General features: G+C 37.1%; 1 protein-coding gene across 1 annotated transcript in view; it reads right to left on the bottom strand.

Moving 5' to 3' along the window:
* Nucleotides 1-21,280, bottom strand: part of LPCAT1 (lysophosphatidylcholine acyltransferase 1) — a 50,792-nt gene that overhangs the window by 22,758 nt on the left and 6,754 nt on the right. Inside the window, exons 2-4 of the mRNA XM_015821174.2 lie at nt 16,017-16,159; nt 13,350-13,564; nt 7,288-7,400 (exon numbers count right to left, since the gene is read on the bottom strand). Coding sequence (XP_015676660.2) covers nt 7,288-7,400; nt 13,350-13,564; nt 16,017-16,159 — 471 coding nt within the window. The remainder of the gene's footprint in view (nt 1-7,287; nt 7,401-13,349; nt 13,565-16,016; nt 16,160-21,280) is intronic.

The raw sequence follows: 21,280 nt of genomic DNA, 5'->3' as shown, positions 1-21,280 counted from the left end.
GAAAGGACCCAAATTTAAGCAAGAGATCTGTATATGAGGAAAGTTGGGTATATTGAAAATATAACTGAATGACAATATTAAATATTATTAGAACTTCAAAATGCATGGTTACTTTTCAATATTTAATTCAGGTCTAGTTGTTCAATCTCAAAAATGATATTACAGATAGCCCTCAACTTACAACAACGGCACTGAAAAAACTGACTTATGATTGCTTTTCACATTTGCAGCATCCCCATGATCACGTGATCAAAATTCAGATACTTGGCAACTGACTCATATTTATGACGGCTGCAATGTCCCAGGGTCACCTTTTGATAAGCAGTCAATGGGGAAGGCAGATTTCCTTAACAACCGCTTTACTAACTGCAGTGATTCACTTAACAACTGTAACAAAAAAGGTTGTAAAATGGGGCAAAACTCACTTAACAAATGTCTCATTTAGCAACAGAAATTTTGGGTTCGTTTGAGGTCATAAGTTGAGGACTACCAGTATTAAATTGGAGAATATTGAGAAAAAGGGGGTACAATGATCACTATATAAGAAAATGCTAAATTGCTTGCTTCATTCAATTCAGAGAAAAAGATAGTTGATTAAGAGACATAATTGTATGAATCACTAAGGAGTTCTTGGGAAAAAATACTCATATTTTCTAAGCTCACTTTACTCAGAAATGAATAAATGCTGAGACTTTTCCCTTTTGAAGCACACAATTGCTCTAAAAATCATTCAAATATTCACTGTTTATATTATACTAAACAAAAATGGTCAGTGTTATAATTGCAGAAGTGGGAGGCTTTTGTAAAGTCATGGATATTTTATTACTAGGCTCTACGCACATTCCATAAGCAAAGTGCTGCCATTACATAGCACAGTTAAGTCACAACATGCGATTACAGACTTCTTTTACAAAAGGTAAACACAGTTTTTCACAGTTACAATCTTTGTAGCATCCTCATGATCATGTGATCAAAATTCAGATACTTGGCAACTGGTTCATAGTTATAACCGTTGCAGTGTCCCGGGGTCATGTGATCATCTTTTGCAACCTTCTGATAAGCAAAGTCAATGGAGAAGCCAGATCCACTTAATAACCAGGTTACTAACTTATCAACTGCAGTGATTCACTTAACAACTCTGGCAAGAAAGTCGTAAAATGGGGCAAAACTCACTTAACAAATGTCTCACTTAACAACAGAAAAGTTGAGTTTGAGGACTACCTGTATAGGAATACCTATCCAGTGATCAGCAAATGCTGGTTCATTTCACAAGCTGGATAAGACAACCCCAGCCCTCTTTTCAAGGGCTCAATGAACACCATTGAAAATATTGCTGAAAAAGAACTATACCAGTTTGCCACACTGACCTCATTCATATGTTACATTCACTATGATTGGAGAACATGCCAGCTATATGACTTCTGTAAACAGATATAGTTAATGCCTAGGCTTTGTTAGCGAATATATTATAGTGCCCAAATAAAGAATGCTGGTTTTGATAGTAAGAAAACAGAGAATTAAGCTATTAAGCAAATCAAAACTTCATTTCTAGATTTTCTTTCAACTGATAAAGTCCCATGTTCCAAATCCTGATAATTCTGATTAATCAAACGATTAATCAAACCAGAGAGTATTAATTCAGGTTGGTTTATGAGAAAAATCAGTAGCCTGAACCAATGGATCCATCGATAACGCAAACTCAGAAAAGCAAAGAAAAATTCAAGTGACCATATATTACAATTATAAGAATTATGTACCCTTCACTGCAGAATTGTAATTACAACACAATACTGTACCGAGCATAATGTTCCACATTCAAGTCATCCATGTAAGAACCACTTGTCAATGGCTTTCTTAGATTCAAACAAACAGACGTTTAATTGGGATGATATGACTTCACTGACAGACAATTTACATTTAAATTTCTATGGATCAGAAATTTAACCTTAAACCCTAATTGTCTTGTTTCCAAAACCTACTAATTTCTTTATTTTTCATGGAGTCCAATATAACAATCATATTCAACTCCTATTATTTTAAAGACCTTCAACACTTTTAATGGATTTCTTGTCTTTTGTTTCAGCATATAGGTAAGCCTAAAAGTCAACCAATGACTTTTCTGTTTAGCACAATGCTGGATACTTGGTTTTCTGCTCTATTTTCTCCCTCTTTCCTTTCTAAAAAGAAAAAAGTATTTAGCACAAAATCCTATCAATCAAGCCTATACCTGACCACACCAACTGGATACTTCACATTCTTTTCTGCTCCAATAAAAAGCAAAATAAACATATGCTAATTGAGGCCCTTAAAATGGTCTCTACTAGATTTTTTTCCTCTACCTTTCTTTTAAAACAGAAATGCAGTGAAAAAAGTGCTTCTCCTCAGTAACTCTCCTCTGAGTTCTTACGTTGTGTACTGTGAAGACTGTTGTGGCTGTCAACCACATAATAATAATAATAATAATAATAATAATAATAATAATAATAATAATAATAATAATAATAATAATAATAATAATAATAATAATAATAAAAAGTTGGAAGGGGCCTTGGAGGTCATCTAGTTCAACCCCCTGCTCAAGCAGGAAACCCTATATCATTTCGGACAAATCTATACCATTTAGGACAATAAAATGAAGAAAAAGGCAATAAATTGAAGAAAATGTGGTGGGAGATGATATACAGAGCCGGAAGTAGTGTGAGAAGGAAGATGAGGTCAAGCACAAGCCCCAGAATGTATTGTGAAATGTCTAGGAAAAGGCTAAGTGAAGATGAAGAGAATCTGATAAAGGGTCAGGACTGGTCAGCTCAATAGGCCTGGCACATACATTCTTTGTTCATCTGCCTGTGGATTTTTTTTTCTGTTTTGCTAATCCTGCATTAGTAGATGAGCACAATTCCTAAGCCAAGGAGGCATCTGTGCAAAAATACAGGTTTTAAAATAAAAAAGATCATTCATCTCTCACAACTATGTGTATGCATATTTTAAAAAAATGATTGCAGGAAAAGTATCACATTTGCCCAAGAAAAGAAAAGACAAAAAAAATTGATCTCATAACCTGAAAACTCTCTCACCACTATTTGTAATATACTAGACTGAAATAACGATCACTGTAAGTACCATGTAAATAGTAAGATGAACGACCACTATAGAAAAGGAAATCACGATTCTCAAGCTCTTGGATATCTAATAAACAAAAGAACTAGAGTGCTAATGAATCACAAATTTCATTCAAACGAATTATTATCAGTTATGTCAAATGTATTATTATAAAATAATAAATCTGTATGTAATCAAAACAATAAACAAAAATAATATTTCCTTTGCCTGCCAACATTCAGAGAAGACAGTTTAACATCCTCCTTCATAAACATTCATGGGCAAATTGCAGGTTTAGAAATAGAAATATGGACTAAAAATTCCTAAGTATTATTTAAAAACAGCAATTTTTCTGTTTTTATAGGTAGGTTTACCACTTTAAATCAAGTTAAATATAGGAGAGAAGTAAGAGAATGCTAATTCAATAGGGCAATGAAAATTCTGAATTCAAACTGAAATTTGTCTTAATCACTGTTGGGATTTAAAGNGAAAGGACCCAAATTTAAGCAAGAGATCTGTATATGAGGAAAGTTGGGTATATTGAAAATATAACTGAATGACAATATTAAATATTATTAGAACTTCAAAATGCATGGTTACTTTTCAATATTTAATTCAGGTCTAGTTGTTCAATCTCAAAAATGATATTACAGATAGCCCTCAACTTACAACAACGGCACTGAAAAATCTGACTTATGATTGCTTTTCACATTTGCAGCATCCCCATGATCACGTGATCAAAATTCAGATACTTGGCAACTGACTCATATTTATGACGGCTGCAATGTCCCAGGGTCACCTTTTGATAAGCAGTCAATGGGGAAGGCAGATTTCCTTAACAACCGCGTTACTAACTGCAGTGATTCACTTAACAACTGTGACAAAAAAGGTTGTAAAATGGGGCAAAACTCACTTAACAAATGTCTCATTTAGCAACAAAAATTTGGGTTCGTTTGAGGTCATAAGTTGAGGACTACCAGTATTAAATTGGAGAATATTGAGAAAAGGGGGTACAATGATCACTATATAAGAAAATGCTAAATTGCTTGGTTCATTCAATTCAGAGAAAAAGATAGTTGATTAGGACACATAATTGTATGAATCACTAACAAGTTCTTGGGAAAAAATACTCATATTTTCTAAGCTCACTTTACTCAGAAATGAATAAATGCTGAGACTTTTCCCTTTTGAAGCACACAATTGCTCTAAAAATCATTCAAATATTCACTATGTTTATATTATACTAAACAAAAATGGTCAGTGTTATAATTGCAGAAGTGGGAGGCCTTTGTAAAGTCATGGATATTTTATTACTAGGCTCTACGCACATTCCATAAGCAAAGTGCTGCCATTACATAGCACAGTTAAGTCACAACATGCGATTACAGACTTCTTTTACAAAAGGTAAACACCGTTTTTCAGAGTTACAATCTTTGTAGCATCCCCATGATCATATGATCAAAATTCAGATACTTGGCAACTCGTTCATAGTTATAACCGTTGCAGTGTCCCGGGGTCATGTGATCATCTTTTGCAACCTTCTGATAAGCAAAGTCAATGGAGAAGCCAGATCCACTTAATAACCAGGTTACTAACTTATCAACTGCAGTGATTCACTTAACAACTCTGGCAAGAAAGTCATAAAATGGGGCAAAACTCACTTAACAAATGTCTCACTTAACAACAGAAAAGTTAAGTTCGAGGACTACCTGTATAGCAGTGGTTCTCAACCTGTGGGTCGGGACCCCATTTGGGGTCGATCGACCATTTCATGGGGGTCGCCAAGCAAGGCTGTCCGCCATTTTTTTTGTCCGCCATTTTTTTCCCCCTTTTCCAGTGGGTGCCTTACCTCCCTTGAGCTGGGCCAGCTGGTGGTCGGCCTGCTCCGTCTCTGCCGCTTGCCAGCTACGCCTTGGCCGGCGCAGGGGGCGGAACCACGCATGCGTGGTGCTCCCGGGCAGGGAAAGTCCTCGACTTACGACCGATTGGGTAGTCCTCGACTTACAACCGGTTTAGTCCTCGACTTACGACCAGTTTAGTCCTCGACTTACGACCGGTTTAGTCCTCGACTTACAACCGGTTGGGGTTGTGGCATTAAAAAGGTTGAGAACCACTGCTGTATAGGAATACCTATCCAGTGATCAGCAAATGCTGGTTCATTTCACAACCTGGATAAGACAACCCCAGCCCTCCTTTCAAGGGCTCAATGAACACCACTGAAAATACTGCTGAAAAAGAACTATACCAGTTTGCCACACTGACCTCATTCATATGTTACATTCACTATGATTTGAGAACATGCCAGCTATATGTCTTCTGTAAACAGATGTAGTTAATGCCTAGGCTTTGTTAGCGAATATATTATAGTGCCCAAATAAAGAATGCTGGTTTTGATAGTAAGAAAACAGAGAATTAAGCTATTAAGCAAATCAAAACTTCATTTCTAGATTTCCTTTCAACTGATAAAGTCCCATGTTCCAAATCCTGATAATTCTGATTAATGAAACGATTAATCAAACCAGAGAGTATTAATTCAGGTTGGTTTATGAGAAAAACCAGTAGCCTGAACCAATGGATCCATCGATAACGCAAACTCAGAAAGGTAAAGAAAAATTTAAGTGACCATATATTAGAATTATAAGAATTATAATTCTTATAATTCTGCAGAATTGTAATTACAACACAATATTGTACCGAGCATAATGTTCCACATTCAAGTCATCCATGTAAGAACCACTTGTCAATGGCTTTCTTAGGTTCAAACAAACAGATGTTTAATTGGGATGATATGACTTCACTGATAGACAATTTACATTTAAATTTCTATAGATCAGAAATTTAACCTTAAACCCTAATTGTCTATTGTTTCCAAAACCTACTAATTTCTTTACTTTTCATGGAGTCCGATATAACAATCATATTCAACTCCTATTATTTTAAAGACCTTCAAAAATTTTAAGGGATTTCTTGTCTTTTGTTTCAGCATATAAACCTAAAAGTCAACCAATGACTTTTCTGTTTAGCACCATGCTGGATACTTGGTTTTCTGCTCTATTTTCTCCCTCTTTCCTTTCTAAAAAGAAAAAGTATTTAGCACAAAATCCTATCAATCAAGCCTATACCTGACCACACCAACTGGATACTTCACATTCTTTTCTGCTCCAATAAAAAGCAAAATAAACATATGCTAATTGAGGCCCTTAAAATGGTCCCTACTAGATTTTTTCCTCTATCTTTCTTTTAAAACAGAAATGCAGTGAAAAAAGTGCTTCTCCTCAGTAACTCTCCTCTGAGTTCTTACGTTGTGTACTGTGAAGACTGTCGTGGCTGTCAACCACATAATAATTAATAATAATAATAATAATAATAATAATAATAACAACAACAACAACAACAACAACAACAACAACAACAACAACAACAAAAATTGGAAGGGGCCTTGGAGGTCATCTAGTTCAACTCCCTGCTCAAGCAGGAAACCCTATACCATTTCGGACAAATCTATACCATTTAGGACAATAAAATGAAGAAAATGTGGTTGGAGATGATATACAGAGCTGAAAGTAGTGTGAGAAGGAAGATGAGGTCAAGCACAAGCCCCACAATGTATTGTGAAATGTCTAGGAAAAGGCTAAGTGAAGATGAAGAGAATCTGATAAAGCAGTGGTTCTCAACCTTTTTAATGCCGCGACCCCAACCGGTCGTAAGTCAAGGACTAAACCGGTCGTAAGTCGAGGACTAAACCAGTCGTAAGTCGAGGACTAAACCGGTCGTAAGTCGAGGACTACCCAACCGGTCGTAAGTCGAGGACTTTCCCTGCCCGGGAGCGCCGCGCATGCGTGGTTCCGCCCCCTGCGCCGGCCGAGGCGTAGCTGGCAAGCGGCAGAGACGGCGCNGCAGGTTTAGAAATAGAAATATGGACTAAAAATTCCTAAGTATTATTTAAAAACAGCAATTTTTCTGTTTTTATAGGTAGGTTTACCACTTTAAATCAAGTTAAATATAGGAGAGAAGTAAGAGAATGCTAATTCAATAGGGCAATGAAAATTCTGAATTCAAACTGAAATTTGTCTTAATCACTGTTGGGATTTAAAGTGGAGATGGCAATTATGTTGAACAAAAATAGCATATTTATAGTATTTCTTTACAGGCAAGAAATACAGTTAAATTAAGATGTTTTATTGATACCTGTGGCCATTTGCCATTAGACTGAGCACGCCGTCTTATTTCCTCAACAGTTTTTCTGCGGGAATCCGGATCCGATCGAGATACAAACACAGGTCGAATATATTTGATTAAAGCTAGAAAAAAACACAAAAATGTCAACATTCCCAAGTTGTTTAGATTATATAAAATGCATCAATTATTAAATAGAGGGAAAAATATAATTGATAAACATATTCTAGAAAAAAGATAGTGTAACTGTTAAACTTTTATTATGGCCAACAGCAACCACTGCTGAGTGCTACAATAGTAGCAATACATTAAAAATAAACTAAAATAAACTATTTAGATATTACTCCGCACACTGAACCCTTAAATTGGAAGCACTTTTTAAAATCCAATTTAACATACCCATTTTATTCTCTCTTTTTTTGAAATTACCTTACTGAATTGAGTACAGTTTGAAGCTTCAAACATTTGAGACAATTACTTATTCTAGATGAGATGAAAACTTAACTAAAAAGCCAAAGCATAGCAGCCCTAGGGAAAAGTTTATAAAGTCAACACCATGTAATTTTAAAATTATGTTATTTTGGTTCATGACTGCCGTTACATCACATTTATGTTTATAATTTATCATGGAGTTATTTTGGATTGCACTGTTATTATAGCCTGTTTCTTACAGGAAAAGCTAATCTAAAACAATCTTCTTACCTGACTCTCTAGATAGATTACTTGAATTTCCAGATATATACTGAGAATTTTAAAAGTTATAATTCAATACTTTTGGAAAGCATTAATTTGAAGAACATTATTAGGCCATCTCCTAGGAACTTTATTCAACTTTATCAAAGAGAGCTTTGAATTTTTACTGGAGACTTTTCAAATGTAAATACAGCATGGCACACTCAGTGGATACAGCAAAAGCCAATGGGGTTGGAACTACTCAGGACTTGCAAGGGCAAACATCAAGAACACCATGGCTATAGATTAGATTAGGAAGTCAAAACAATATTCCAAAAAAACAAAAAAAAAAAGGCAAACTATTTTCTTGCTATTTCTAAGGACAAGAATGTGCAGATATTCCTCACTGAGCGACTGCCTCAGGCAACAACTGTTCACAGGTATGACAATCCACTATGTGACCAATGCCGGCATTTATAACCTTCGCAGTGTGTCTCTCAATCATATGTGTGTCATTCCAGTCAGTTAGTAAGAACTGTCCTGTGCCTGACTCTTCCATCCCCCCCCAAAAAAACCAGAGCAATTGCCTAGACAATCTCTCCTCCCGAGCTCCTTTTCTCCACAAGACCTTAAAAAGGGCTAACCACAAGTTAACAAGCTAAGCTCTGTGATTTAGTTGATTACATCCCTCCTGCCTAGTCCCAGCTGCTGCCTGAAATTGACAAGACCCTAATCAGTTTCACATTGAAGACTTAGCTTTCCCTCCCTAAGTGGCTCTAGTTCGTAGCTGCCAGGGCTCTAGGCAAACAGGTCATACTAACTGCATTCTTTTTGATGTATTCCCTACTGTGTATCTGCTTATTCTCTGGTAATCTCTTTTTCTCCAATCAATGAAAATATAAACCATTAATTCTCTTTTTCCTAACTATCCCAGCACCGGGGTGAGCAGTCTCAAGGGTGTGTGTGTGGGGGGAAACCTATAAGATTTGCCCTTTTATCCAACTTCCTTATGAGTTGAGTTACAGAAACCTTTCCTGCTATTTAGGCTCATCCATCTGCTTTGGGTCATATCCTTCTAACACTGTAAAGCACAGGTGTCAAATTCGATCGCATCACATGACCTATCATGACATATTGCGACATTTTTTGCCTTTGCGGAGCTGGGGTGGGTGTGGCCTACGCCTGATGCATCCGGCCCGCGGGCCACCAGTTGACACCCCTGCTGTAAAGCAAAGTAAAGTAAAATCATAAGCACTGTCACATGATTTTTCATTTAGCAACTGAATTGCCAATCCCAATTGCAGTTGCCAAATGAGAACTACCTGTATCCACAGAACTATCAGGAATCAAATAAGACAGGTTTTACTTATGTACATGCAGCTTCTTTTCTTGCCTCTCATTCTCCCTATTGCCTATGAAATATATTCTCAAATTTACCTACCATACTCCATGACTCATTTGCTAAACTATTTTACTATACTTATTTATAACATCATGGACTTGCATGGTATTGTGTTACTTGTGAAGCAAAAGAAAAATAGTTGTCTATGAAAGCTTCCTGTGCTTTCAAGAGGGGGGTAGGAAAGCAGGCAATAGATTTTCTGAAAAAGCTAGGCTAAGGAAAGTTGGTTGCCATATTTCATCTGACACTCACCTTATAGTGTTGTTTACAAGAATAGAACTGAACAATCTCTTAGATGCCATCTTTAGAATACAGAGATAAGGAAATGCAAGAGTCTTGGTGGGATGATAATATTGTAGGTTATTTTTTGTAACAGAGAAATGTCAGCTTAAAAATAGAACTGGGCTACATCTCATCACATTTCAAACTTTCTACCATCTTTGTTTAGGATGCAAATTGACTTTCCTTATCTGCTTCTCTCAGGTAAGTAATCCGGAGCTACTTGCTCAGCAGATAGCTTTCCCAAATGTTTGCTTGTAGCATTACTATTGCTATAGTTCAGCTAAAGAAGTGAGTCCAAGGCAGAATTTATTTCTATTGTCAAATGTATTCCAAAAATACTAGCAAAAAATTCCCCCTAAAACATCTTACGTAAGAGCTTGATTTTTTTACTTGTGAGAAAAAAAACCAATTAAAATATAATATTTTTCATTTCCACAACAGGCAAATAAGTGTTACACTCAAGATGCAAGGGCTCAGCAATATTCAACAAGTTTTTGGGAGGCAGTTATCGTAAAAATTTGCGGAGTTTATCCTGAGCAATATCTAATAATTGTCTTTCTGATAATTTGATTCCAGTTGTAACTACAAATGTTGCAAGCAATCTAGCTCCCTGAAATAAAATTATATAGCAACTTTAAATTAAGAAGTGTAGTTGACTTCTCTGTTTATGGAATCACTTAAAAAATACCAACAAGTATCATCAACCAAAGTAATTATCTGAATTCACAATCTAAGACAAACACTGATTAAGAAACAAACAGAAAACATACACACATTGAACAAAATACTTTTAAACTAATATACTAATAATCGGAAAACCTCTTACTCATTGGAAAATATAATAATCCAAACATTTTCAAGCAATTTCTTGTCCAGGAAGGGCAAGAACGCTCCAATGCCATTTAAAAGCTTTTTCCTATAGATGCCTTTATAGCAGTGGTTCTCAACCTTTTTAATGCCGCGACCCCAACCGGTCGTAAGTTGAGGACTAAACCGGTCGTAAGTCGAGGACTAAACCGGTCGTAAGTCGAGGACTAAACCGGTCGTAAGTCGAGGACTACCCAACCGGTCGTAAGTCGAGGACTTTCCCTGCCCGGGAGCGCCGCGCATGCGTGGTTCCGCCCCCTGCGCCAGCCGAGGCGTAGCTGGCAAGCGGCAGAGACGGAGCAGGCCAACCACCAGCTGGCCCAGCCCAAGGGAGGTAAGGAACCCGCCGGAAAAGGGGAAAAAAATGGCGGACAAAAAAATGGCGGACAAAAAAAATGGCGGACAGCCTTGCTTGGCGACCCCCGTGAAATGGTCGATCGACCCCAAATGGGGTCCAGACCCACAGGTTGAGAAACACTGCTTTAAAGGCTAAGATAAAGTAAGGGAGCCTCTGAAAAAAAGCTATGCTGAAAACCTAGAATAGAAATACTTCATGCAAAAACATGGATCAAAAATATGTGTGTTTTGTAGAAGGTATGGTAAACTTCAGACCAACAATCAAGTAAGCAATAAATACCCCAATCAAGAAACTGCCAAAGAGCCATTAGTAAACAGCCCAACCAAAGAATCCCTAAGATCGCCCACCCAGACAGACAGGCAAGACACCAGAATATAAACTGACAGCAAACAACACTCCTTACTAGCACTGATGATGTTACCTAGTTAGGGTGATGAAACATCTACAAGAAAACAAGCAAGCTCAGAGAACAGCAAGGACCCCTTATTCCACTGCTCTCTGCATCTACAAGTGGAGGAACATTTTAAACAATTGTCAACTTGCGCAGCATGCTAGCCTGAAAACAAAGCACAAGGTGCTGAATGAAGTCTCTAACTCTTGACATTTTATTATGTGACTTTCCATAGTACTCTTGCTACTGCTGATATCAAAGTACATGAGTCTACCATAAGAAAGAAGCTTCATAAATTAGATCTTACATAGGAGTTGTGCCAAAACAACAAACCTTTGCTGTCCAGAAAGAACATCAGAACAAGACAAATGTTCACTCACTTCTGGAACAAAATGAACTGAATAAATAAGACAAACATGAGAGCTATTTGGCCATAATACTAGAAGACTTGTTTGGAGAATACCAAAGACAGAATTTCAGCAGAAGAACCCAATGACAACTAAAAAGCCTGCTTGTGGCAACGTTATGATTTCAAGCTGCTTTGTTACATCAGGGGCTGAGCAACTCACTTATCACAGAACTTATTATTATTTTTTCATAGTATTAGAGGATGCTTGAAACATAATATGAAACAATCTGTCAGAAGACTGAAGCACCTTGCACCATTACAATGGCCTGAAACATTCCGGTAAATTTGTCAAGAGATGGTTGCAAACAAATAAAACAGTGGTTCTCAACCTTTTTAATGCCGCAACCCCAACCGGTCGTAAGTCGAGGACTAAACCGGTCGTAAGTCGAGGACTAAACCGGTCGTAAGTTGAGGACTACCCAACCGGTCGTAAGTCGAGGACTTTCCCTGCCCGGGAGCGCCGCACATGCGTGGTTCTGCCCCCTGCGCCGGCCGAGGCGTAGCTGGCAAGCGGCAGAGACGGAGCAGGCTGACCACCAGCTGGCCCAGCCCAAGGGAGGTAAGGCACCCGCCGGAAAAGGGGGGGAAAAATGGCGGACAAAAAAAATGGCGGACAGCCTTGCTTGGCGACCCCTGTGAAATGGTTGATCGGCCCCAAATGGGGTCCCGACCCACAGGTTGAGAACCACTGAAATAAAAGGAAATGGAGGGTAATGGAAAGGCCAGGTTTTGACCCAGATCTAAATTTCACTGATATGCTATAGAGCGGTTTGAAACAGGCTATGCAAGAAATCCCTCAAATTGTCTTTCTGATAATTTGATTCCAGTTGTAACTACAAATGTTGCAAGCAATCTAGCTCCCTGAAAGAAAATTACATAGCAACTTTAAATTAAGAAGTGTAGTTGACTTCTCTGTTTATGGAATCATTTAAAAAATACAAAGAGACAAAAATTCTGCACGGAAGAGTGGGAAAAATTTCCCCCAGCTGTCAAACATGCTTAATATGTTGTTTCTGCCAAAAGGGATATATAAGGTATTAGAATTAAGAATGTACTTATTTTTTATACAAAAGTATATTAATTTTTTCTTGCATAAATGATTGCAAAGTCAATTTTTCAGAGCTTTTTTGTTCAGTTTTGTCACCCTTATCTTTATATACTGTTTGAAGACCAAATATTATTATATCCAAATGTGTTTAAACAAGAAAAATAGTTTACATGGGGTATATTTACTTTTTTGTGTAACTGTAGTTACAAAGAAATCTTGGAATTAATGGTAATCAGTAAAATATTATAGGTAACTGTATAATTGAACCTTATAGCTATGGGGTTCTAAACCTACTTGAGTAGAATAGTGGTCCTTGAAGTGATTTGTTAATACATTCTTTGCTCGATTAATAATACATATCCCAATGATTTTGAAGCGAGCAACTAAGGGGCTAGTTGATAGATTCTCAAAGCCCAAATATGACCCTGTGAGAACGACTCACATATAGTAACAATGTATTAAAAATATGAAGTGTTTTGCAGGAGCCCCCCCCCCCCCCAAGATTTTGTTTAAAATTCTGTTCTTTACATTCAACAGGTAATCAATAGTTTAGCTTAGTTGGTATAATGTTTAGAATAGTTTTTCAGTTACCAAAACTAAATGCAATCATCTGAATATTACTTGGAAGATAATATTTTTACTTACTTCCCCACACAGGAATATCTTTGCTTTCAGCTTTCATAACAATGGAAGCCATAGTCATTGTTACTGGTATTGCATCAAAATACGATGAATGTGGAGCCAGGGTCAGAATTGCTGCTTCAGTGGGCAATGCCCGTCTACCCTTCACATTTATCCAATGAAATCCACCAGCAAGCCACATTGTTCTCATAATTGCCTTCAGCAAGATATCAATAATTCTGAAAACAAGTGGATACAACAGATGCAAAAGCAAACTTGTTATTTTAAAATAACATGCTAAGCCTTCCTAGCTGGCCAAAAATTTTGAATTTATTAAAAAAAGATAAAAGTTCTTGTTTCTTGAGAATGTTTTTAATTTTAAAGCATCATACTGTTATGTCAGAGAATTAAAAGTTACTTAAACAGTAAAATGTGACCTATGTGCCCAGTGATTCCTGTGACTGATTTTATTATACATACTTCCAAAGGCAGATGGTTGCAATAGATCACTATAAAACAAAAATTACTACCACTTAAGGTAAATTGATGGTGTGTAAATTTGGGGACCAACAACCATACTTGGCATTTAAGTAGCATGTCAGGGCATTCAGTTCAAAAAAGGGGGGCAGAAATGGATGGAGTTATGACAAAACAACCAATTTAAATTCAATGAAAATTAAGTTATAATGCTCATTACCTGTATTTAAAACTTATAGCAGAAAGTTCCACTGTCCTCATATCATTCTGTGTTCTCTTAGAATGTGCTGATTTGGGGACAGTTTACTGCTTTCTAGAAATGATTATTCCAGAACAGGAAGAGTCCTAAAGTTTCTGGGACTGAAGGCAGTCTAAGTTATCCAGATTGGAATAAATAACTGCTTTCTTCATTTTACCACCTCCTTGTCCAACACTCTATTGTGTTTCCCCAAAAATAAGACCCAGTCTTATTTATTTTTGCCTCCAAAGGAGACACCAGGTCTTATTTCTGGGGAGGTTTTTTTTCCACTCACCTCGGGGCGGCAGCATCAACAGCCCTGCCCAGCCGGCTAACTTCTTCTGTGGCCAAAGGAAATGCCTCTGCAGCTGAGAATGGCGCTCCGGCCTGCATTTTGCCATCAGAAGCCTTTCCAGAAGGCCTCTGCAGCCAAGAAACAAGTTATGGATTCAATCTGTAGTTCGGTTCTCAGCGAAATGATGGCAAAATGCAGGCCAGGGGATGCCGCAGAAGAAGTGGGCCGGCGAGGAGAGGCTGGCTGCAACAGTAAGTGGGTGTGGGGCGCGTGGGTCAGCTCCACTCCCCCACTCCAGATTGATTTTTAGGTGTGCGTCTCGCTCCAAAACTAGGGCTTATTTTTGGGGTAGGGCTTATATTAGGCCCACCCTCAAAAATCAAGCTAAGGCTTATTTTCGGGGTAGGTCTTACTTTTGGGGAAACACAGTAGAAACTATAATCAAGTTTCTTCTGGGAGAGTCAGGAAAATAAAAAAGCCAAGTTTCACAATCAGATCAGCTTTATGAAGGCCATTAAATAAGAAGTGAATGCATATCTGACCCTCACCCTGTAAATATCCATCATAGATGTTCAATCAAAGCAGGCAGTTACATTTTTATGCATAAGGAGCTTGGCCACAAAGCATTCTCTAAAGGTGAGTGTCTCTATTTTAAAAATTATACCAGAACTAGGCATCTGAACAATCTCTTTTTCTTTTAAGATAATATGATGAAGCATTCGGACAACAGAAGGCTATTTTCTACATTATTTCTCATATGACTAAATGTGAAAAGTATGAATGAGGAAAGGCTAAACTGCTCAGCAATTGTTAGATTTTGATCCAATCAGATGTACCCTATGTTAATCCTGGTATTAACATTGCACGGCAGAGCACACACAGAAATATTTCCAGAAACAGCAGTGCTCTCAAGAGCTTATCAACATTTTCAGCAACTCATCTTCAAATTTAAAAAGAAAAGTAATGCAAATGGATGCAATTTAAGTAATTCAGGAAGATTCTACACTGAAAAATAAGTAGCATTGTAGGATGAAGTTATTCATTGTAAGCAAATCTATCTCGACTCTGTTGCCTGATTTATGTACTGAAAACCACATTCAGAAGGGGGAAATCTTCAGCACACAACCTGGGAAACAGAGATACTGAACCATCGAATTTTTTTTCTATTTTATGTGAACTTATTACTCCAGAGGCAATATTTTAGGGCACAGCACAGTGCAGCTATTCCTGCATTATGTCTTTAACCAATTATCTAAGACAAGAAAGAAGAGTGCACTCAAGAACATTCTATGAATTGAATTCTTATCATATAATAAGAACCCTTATGCCTTATTATGGAAGTATACATTCTCTGCAGTATATTCATTTTAGAGTCATACCAAGAAATATTTTAAGTTACTGATCTCAGGGCTGCAATATTTGGAGGCTGGAGGCCACAATTCAGTTTTTCATGCTTCTTAAGGGCTACATACATTCATGCTTTGGGAAATAAACCCCTCCCATCCTGACCCTAATGTTACTTTCATTGAAATAACATCACTGGAAATAATTGCCACATTCTGGGGCTGGGCTAGTGGGAGGATGAAGAGGTGGGGTCCTGGGAAGCTCATTGCTATCTTATACTATACCAATTGAAGTATGACAAGATATACTGGCAAATAAAATAGACATAATAACTTACTTTCGCCACCACGATAGAGGCTTTTCTAGCTGTTTCTCAGCAGGTCCTATTGAGGCAATGAAGGCAAAAGGCCAAGCCAGCAACATCATAAACGCAGCAAAAAACAGCCGGATGGGGAACAGAGTCAAGGTCATGAAGACAATCTGCAAAATTAAAAGGATTCATTTCAAAGGATTTGATTTGGACACAAGCCAAATAATATCTGATTGATGAGCACATAAAACAATTAACAAACCTTTCTTTCTCTCTCTCTGGTATACAAATGCAGTAACAGGTAATGTTAAAGCTGCCTTAATTTGTGGTTCCAAAACTTCATTTTGTACAGATGGGAAAACTTTAAAGTGACTAAAAGGGGCAAAAAAAATATTTGTAATTCTAGAAAAATCCCCAATGATTGTTCAATAAAATTCTGTCATATTCTTATATATAAAACTTAATTAGCATGGAAGAGCATTTATAATTAAACACCGAGTTGGAATATATAAATGTTTTCTATATTTTATTTGTTTAAAATCTAAATTTTGTCATAGCATTTTAAAGTAAAATTAGTTGCAGAAATTGACTAATAAAGATACGCAACAGTACTTTTGCATATACTGTATAGCTTTCACAGCATAGGCAGCCATACTGTTTAATCTAGGGCCAAACTACATAATCCATGAATTGTCTGTGACTCCCTAGCCTATTTTGACAACTGCAGAGCACTCCTAAACTGCTATGTTGCATTAGTAGCATACTTCACACTAATTTTGCCCAAAGAAAAGAATTTGTGAAAGAATAACCATTTCATCCTTAACCTTCCTCTTCCAGGTTTCAAAAGGAGGCCTTAAATACATCTTTAACCCCGATACGTCAGATTTGAAGAAGTCTCATGGCTATAATGATAACTGAATACTAACTTAAAATATCACATACTGCTTTTACAAGAATTGAACTGTGGAAAAGCACAAACTTGCATCCTATGCTCAAATTTTTTTCTAAATTAGTTCCAATGTATCAGAATCTGTGCCCTGCTTTGCAAGTAAACTCACAGCAAAGTGATGTATACATCATTTCAATTGTCCAATTCTTTGCTTCATATTTTTATTTTGATCTTCTATCAAGGAATTCCGAAGAACCACCATGGTATTACTTAGTAGCCCACATATTTCATTTATTTCATTATTTCAATGTCTTGTTAATTACATACGGTCAATATCAAATGCAATTTTGATTGAATTTGCAACAAATTTCTCTTCATTTTAATGTAAAGAAAGAGTGGAGGAGTTTTCTGCAATCAAAGCTGTAACTTATGTTTTTATTTGCTTCCAAGGGCAGCATTTGCCAGTTTTGGATATTTGGATTCCACATTTTTAGTCCTTTTTTGGATATTTTTTGGGAGGGAGTTGGTTTCAGTAGAAAATTAATGCCATTACAATAAAGTAAACAGCTATCTGAATATATATACTCATACCAGGGATATCCAATGATACAGATTTTACCAGTATTTACCATCTTACCAGTATTTTGGTTAGACAGCTATCAGAAATACCCTTAAGAGTGTAGAATTTATTATAATTCAACTTCTACAATTTCATTTACTCATTCACTTAAAAATCCTTTGATTTTATATATGTGTTAAAAATATTTTGTTTACATATAGTTTGGACAAAAAAATTAATGAGATAATGATCATAAAGACAGGCTATACTTTCAAAAGTGGATTAGGATTAAGAATCATGTTACTTTAATGAACAGGATAAATGAATCTGTTACATAAGAACCTATTTCACTTTTTATGCTTGGAAACTAAAGAAACAGTTTGTTAAATAGAAGAATGACAATAACAATTAAAGCAGGCATGTCAAACACACGGCCTGTGGGCCGGATGCGGCCTGCACAGGCCACACCCAGCCCAGCCAAGCAAGGACAAAGCAAGTCCCAATATGGCCCACGATGGGATCAGGTTTGACACCCTTGAATTAAAGGATATGTGAAATAAGTAAGTTCTAGAAGTAGATATTAGTTTAAATATGAATACTCTAATTGATTTTTTATATTACAGAAAATATTGTAATCATTTTCACCATGCAGATTAATAGATATATAAGGTTAGGTTCTCATTACAAATGATAATATAGCACTTTGAAGTAAGTCTGAGTGACAGATAGAAAATCATAAAAATACAATCACATTAAAATGTATCAAGAATCTTCATTCTGAGGCATCAATGATGTCTAATATATACTGTATGGACAGCTACCTTTAAACTATTCATATTCTACCTAAATTGTAGCATTTAATGCTATTATATAAAGTTCTTATGATTTCTGAGCCAAATCAAAGCCTTCTGGATTGCTCAAAAAGATTCTACTCAAAGCTGGAACTAGAAGACAAGAGATATCAAAACTATTTTCAAATCCCCATGAAAAGAAAATTTGCTTGAAACTGACAGTATTAGCTCAAACAAAAAGGTGTAGCTTTTTGATTAAGAAACAACATTTTATTCCTAAGAATTTCATTCACCCTTTTTTATTTTTCCATAACCAACATTTTCTTATTTATTTCTTATTTTAGTTATTAATCATAAGAATTTTCTGCTGGATGAAAAAATGGTTGGTGGGGCATTTTTATATTTAATATTCTCTTTTAAATGGCATTTAGATATTGTTTACCTCTGTATGTCTGCTGATGGCGTTTGTCTGAGTGCCAGGTTTTCAGGAATTATTGGACTTGCTTAGTCTAGGATACTCATAGTTTCCCAGTTGAAACTAGGGTTAAGTCTGTCCATGTGTTGTGAAATTATGGAGTTTTCATCATGTCTTCTGCATGCTAGTTGGTGTTCATGGATGCCTTCTGCTAGTTTTCTGCCTGTTTGTCCTACATAGTGGCTGTTACAGGCCTTTCACTGTATGCTGTAGAGGACTTCTGTTTTTTCCTCACGGGCTGCTGGGTCTTTTGGTCTACTTAGGACGTTTTGGAGGGCTTTAATTGGTTTGTGTAGTCGATGATGCCATGTGGCTCTAATGATGATTTCTGAAATATGTTTTATGTATGGCAGTGTTATGCATTTCACAGCTTGGGTTGGTTGTACTATATTGTGTGGGTATCCATTTTTTGGGGAAGATGTTGTATAGATCAGAGGTCCCCAACCTTTTGGGTACCAGGGACCAGTTCCATGGAGAGAGGTTTTTCCACAGTCTGGAGCAGCGGTTCTCAACCTATGGGTCGCGACCCCATTTGGGGTCGATCAACCATTTCACGGGGGTCGCCAAGCAAGGCTGTCCGCCATTTTTTTCCCCTTTTCCGGTGGGTGCCTTACCTCCCTTGAGCTGGGCCAGCTGGTGGTCGGCCTGCTCCGTCTCTGCCGCTTGCCAGCTATGCCTTGGCCGGCGCAGGGGGCAGAACCACGCATGCGCGGCGCTCCCAGGCAGGGAAAGTCCTCGACTTACGACCGGTTGGGTAGTCCTCGACTTACAACCGGTTTAGTCCTCGACGTATGACCGGTTTAGTCCTCGACTTACGACCGGTTTAGTCCTCGACTTACGACCGGTTGGGGTCGCGGCATTAAAAAGGTTGAGAACCACTGGTCTGGAGGGTGCATGGTTTTGTGTGCTGCCTGCATCCCGCGGATGGGGCTTTGCTTGTTGGTGCGGACCGGTTGCTGGCAAGCTGCAGCCCAGTACTAGTCCACAGACTGGGGGTTGGGGACCCCTGGTATAGATGATCTGTTTCCTTTTTCTGATGTTCTGCAATATTTTCATAAAGCCTTAAAAACATATGGGGTTGAGAGGTGAATGAAACCTGTGAAATGCAAGTATTATAGTGACTGTCGTCCTCAATTGCCAATTATTATGGAAAACTTTTATTGGGCTTTAACTTCTATGTTAGGTCTCCCAAGTCACTATTGTGAAATGGAAGCCATATACCTTGTTTGAACAAATACATAAATAAATAACAAATATATTGTGTCCCAGATTTTCAGTTTAAGAGGCATATGCAATTTGATCACTTTTATCAATTCAGTTTAAAAGAGAATTTCATGAATCATCTTATATTTCAAGCAGAAATTCATATCACAGATAATTTGATAAACATGTCACCTTACTACTTGTAGATGGATTTCTAGAGATTAATATCATTTGTTGCTAATCCAAAGTAACTTCAAAAGCAAATAGTGATGTTAGCATGTAACTATTAGCTAAAACTATCAGATAGCACTGAAGATATTGGATATTTTTTGCTATATTTTTGTTAACTAAAACTATCAAAAAGTCCTGTAAGTGTATTTGTGATCATTAGCTTGAAGTTATCATATTGAAAATGAGAATATAATGGGGGGGGGGGAGACCAATCTGAAAATATTTTTAAACCATGTCTTTTAGAATGGAATAGTATAGCCTGTTGATATAATTTTTAGACTAAGAAGTTTGTGTTCTAATAGATTCTGCAACAGCTTAAGGATTGCAAACAATACTAATTTCCTGTTTTGCTTGCTTGAGTTATGAGAGGACAAAATCTTGCAATAGCAGAGATAACCATGAGAACACAAGCATAGTTGAGAAATGATATGCTGTCCTGAAGGTTTTCTGTCCTACTATCTTTTTATAGAAAGTTAAAATTAAAACTGAATGTTTAATTTCAAGACTGAAAAAATGAGTGCAGGTAGCAGGGAAAAAATTTATGAAAAAGGCAGATGAGATTATAATGGATATGTTTCAGCTTTGACATCATCTATTTTCCAAATTGTCCTACACCTTTCGTAAGGTTCAAAGATGTCCACAACTCAAAAGAAGTTGGTTGCCATTGTACCCTATTGTTTTCTCTAGATAACAATTTTATCCTCTTATAAAGCCAGCCCTTGAATTAGAAGAGTTCAAAAGGATTTCGGGATGGCATGCATGTGTTCTGATTAAAATCAAGGGGTGCCAGAAGAATTGTGAATTTCATTGTTGCACCCTCATTGGCAAACAGCTCAACCATTTTTCTTCAAATAGCAGGTATAATAATAATAATAATAATAATGATGGTGATGATGATGATGATTATGTTGGAAGGGACCTTGGAGGTCATCTAGTCCAACCCTCTGCTCAGGCAGGAAACCCTATACCATTTTGGACAAATGGCTGTCCAGTTTCTTCTTAAAAACTTCCAGTGTTGGTGCATTCACCGCTTCTGGAGGCAGGTTGTTCCACTGGTTAATTGTTCTAACTGTCAGGAAGTTTCTCCTTAGTTCTAGGTTGCTTCTCTCTTTGGTTAGTTTCCACCCGTTGCTCCTTGTCCTG

This window comes from Protobothrops mucrosquamatus, unplaced genomic scaffold (assembly GCF_001527695.2).
Source record: "Protobothrops mucrosquamatus isolate PMUCROS unplaced genomic scaffold, P.Mucros_1.0 scaffold1266, whole genome shotgun sequence".
In the NCBI taxonomy this organism is placed as follows: Eukaryota; Metazoa; Chordata; class Lepidosauria; order Squamata; family Viperidae; genus Protobothrops; species Protobothrops mucrosquamatus.
The sequence above is the reverse complement of the archived record's forward strand: the minus strand, read 5'-3'. Positions and strand labels throughout refer to the sequence as shown.